Source organism: Salvia miltiorrhiza, chromosome 1, assembly GCF_028751815.1.
Source record: "Salvia miltiorrhiza cultivar Shanhuang (shh) chromosome 1, IMPLAD_Smil_shh, whole genome shotgun sequence".
NCBI lineage: Eukaryota > Viridiplantae > Streptophyta > Magnoliopsida > Lamiales > Lamiaceae > Salvia > Salvia miltiorrhiza.
The window spans coordinates 41,001,606-41,005,081 of record NC_080387.1 but is presented as its reverse complement, the minus strand read 5'-3'; the positions used below and the strand labels follow the sequence as shown (position 1 = coordinate 41,005,081).

Here is a 3,476-nt window from a genome sequence, read left to right as displayed (position 1 = left end):
TGTCTCGTTGAATATTCCCTTTAGATTTGTGTTCTAAGATTGCTTTACATCCACAAAGCTAAACAGTATGTTTATATATTTGCATACATGTGTAACTATAAATATTGATCTATATGCCAAAACAAAAGCCTCTATACATATACTTGTCCACTAATTCTCAGTCAATGTTGAGACACAGGTCAGGAGAAGTAGTACAAGACTCATAACATAGCTGATGATCCTCCTTTCCTGTTGCACGCCATTCATTAATGCACGCCATTTTGTGTGGATCTGAACTCAAGGAAAAGCAGGTAAGAATTTCCAATATCTTTTCTGTTTTGCCTAGTAGAAGAATAGCATAGCGAACGCTTTCCTCTCTGTGTTCTATGGAACTCTGATGACATTTTATCGACATGGCATGCTGTAAGTTAGTAAGGCAAGCGCCTATTATGTCAGTGATCATGGCGCTCAGATTCTCCAACATTGCCTTACTGCACTCAGTTGATCTGTTTTCTGTTTTGAGCAGAAGGGTTTGGCATATTCTGTACATAGAATTTGCAGCCAAAACCTTGACTGGCCACTTTGAAGGACTGTACTTTAAACAACCAAGTAAGTCATTCTTTCTCAACTCCAGAAATTTCTTCTTTGCTATGTTGGAAAGCTCTTCAATTGTCTCTCTAGGGCTCTTTTCCTGTAGCGCCAACTGACGGAGATCCACGTCGAGCCACCTGTAGTGGAGGTCGACCCCCGCCCACACAATCTCTGCTGCTTTCTGGACATTTGTCAAGTCTTTTTCTGTTTCAAGGCTGCTCTCTACAAATCTAACATATTTGATGCCTTCGTGCACAGATTTCATCAGTCCTTTTAGGGATTGGAAGTCCGTGTTACTGGTTGCGATTGCAATGCTCGTTAGCGTCACCAGAGGAAGAGCCCAGCTGTTGGGAGGTTCTTCAGAGTCCAAAGAAGGAACCTGGTAGCTGTCGAATTTCTGTACCCCCTCAAATCGTGTTGAAGGATTGAGCTTCTCAAGTAGCTTTGTGAGGTGTTGTGGCTGCTTTCGTCTCCCCATTCTAATCCAATGTCCAATGGCGTCCCTGTCATTTTTCATCATCACATGTACCAGTTCTTCCTCTCCTTCAAGGTGCAGGACATAACTGCTCAGATCCAGTTTGCAATTGCCTCTCGAGTCCGAATCTGTATCAGAGTTCACAATTGCATTGTGGCATTTAACCAACGCGACAAGGTTCTTGCAGCAACTATATATTGTCATTAACCAGCTGACAAAGATGATTGATATCCGCCTGACTATCTTGCTCAAGACTACCATTGCTTTCTGGATGAAGATGCATAAATCTAATGCCTTGTCCTTTGTGGTGTGCACGAGTTTTCTACTGCGTCGGCCGCATATTGTCAAATCGAGAGGACACGCTCTCAGTTGGTAGAGCTTATGAACCCAGTAATCTTCTACTGATAATAACCCCTTGTTGCTGCATTCTTTCACTGTCTTCGGGCACCTAAATTTAATCGCTATGAACCATCTTGTTGCAGGGGCAACTGTTCCTCCCACGACTGCCGCTGCCTGAGTTGCCAGTATCAATGTAGTCGACCACTTGTAGTCTGATTCCCCTTCACAGAATCTGAAGCACTGCGGCATCAGGTAGCTACGAAGTATGGCCTCCGCCAGAGCAACCGCGCTGAGGAGGCAGAATGCACCCGACGCCGTGCAAGTTGCTAAACGCCCCATCACGAACTGTGGGTTGCAGGTATGTGCCATCATCCAATGCCTAGCCAGATCGTCTCTCATTTTCCGAGATATCGATGCATTGCAACTTGCTTCGCACTCCTTCTTTGCCACTAAATATTTCTTGTCGTACTTCATATCCAATACACTCTTGGTTGCAGGAATCGCAATCGATGAGGAAATCAAGATTGCAAACAACACAACCATCAGAAACATCACGACAGCGTGCTCATACCAGAACACGTAGATGACCCCGGTGCCTAATTGGATGCAGACGTTCACGATCACGGTGACAACAAGAATCCCAAGAGCCACCACATTCATCATGAGCTCATTAGTTTCCATGGCTCCTAATGAAGGCATAGAGTTTCCTATTGCCGTGCAGATGAAGGCTGTGCTGCTGAGCTTCGCCAGCTGATCCTGCGCCTGGGGCATCGACGTGTTGAGATCGACCGCGAGCTTGACCGCCACGCCTATGAGGGTGAGAGTTGTTGCGTTGAGAGCGAAGAATCTGCAAGGGAACCAGAACTTCCTGTAGCGGAAGCTGTGGAAGGCGTCTAAGGCCATAGCTATGGCGCAAGCTGCGGATGCTGCGACGACGTAGAGGCCGATCCACGGCATCGGCTCGTTGAATCTCGAATCATCCAGTATTCCGTTGCTCGTGCAGCCGATCTTGCCCATGTTGGAGGATTGTGTTCTGTCCTGGTCTAGTCTCCAGATTGATTATTTGCTCAAATTTGTGTTCAATGTTGAACAAGTTGTTTGGAAATAAGTGGGTGTGTTGAACGTTGAAACTTCAATATTGTATTCAGATGAACCAGAGTTGGTTGCATTGATGGTGACTGTTTTTATCCTACTCCATTCATCTCAAATGTTTATCCTAATATTATCTCTTGTATGTATATTACTATTTAAGTCAACTTTGTGTGCTACACTTATTCATGCTTGAAGCTTAGAATAATGTAGTAACTATTTTATACTCCCCAGTCCCTACCACTAAATTAATCTTCTATTTCATTTTAGAATGTTTCAAATATAGTCCACTTTCTTAATTTAAATTAAAATAAAATTTTCGTTTACTATAATAATTTTATTTAATATTTGTAAACATAATATGTGGAGCAATAAATAAAGATAAAATAGAACAATTGCATATATATTGGAGTATTTTTTAAAGAATATTATAGATACCTTTTTAATCTGTGTGAAAATTTAAAAAAATAAAGATTATTTTAATAGGACAAAGGAGTCTAATTAAGTTTAAATGATACCAAATCTTGATAAAACTATGCTATGAAACATTCGACTTAGACAAATATTTACGACAGAGAAAGTATATGGGTAAAATGATAAGGTTACACTCGAAAGAGAGAATATCTTAAAAAAAATTACATCAGTCATCAAGTCTTGGTCGGTCATGTTTGACTTTTTCCTCGTGTCTTTTTCTTTTATGAATGTGTCATCCTTCAAAATGGAACACAGTCTGTGCATTAATGTGCGGTTTTCTCGAGATTTCATAATTGAAAATGATTATCTTAACGAAAAACTCAAAGTGCTTTACAAAAGCAGTTTTGTTTGTTTTAGAATAATTTTTAGAGTAATGCTACCCACAATTTACTTAAGTAGAAAATAATTTAATTTATTTAACTTATTTTTTAAAATAAAAATAAGATTTAATTATTTTATCATATTCTCTATATTATAATTATTTTTTTGCAATTTTTTGGTAACTTTTTTATTTTTATTAAAAAATAAA

General features: G+C 40.0%; 1 protein-coding gene across 1 annotated transcript; it reads right to left on the bottom strand.

Moving 5' to 3' along the window:
- On the bottom strand, positions 1 to 2,623 carry LOC131024933 (uncharacterized). The gene has a single exon (XM_057954496.1). It carries the CDS (start codon positions 2,399 to 2,401, stop codon positions 158 to 160), a length of 2,244 nt encoding a protein of 747 aa, XP_057810479.1. The 5' UTR covers positions 2,402 to 2,623; the 3' UTR covers positions 1 to 157.
- Between the last annotated feature and the right edge of the window lie 853 nt (positions 2,624 to 3,476).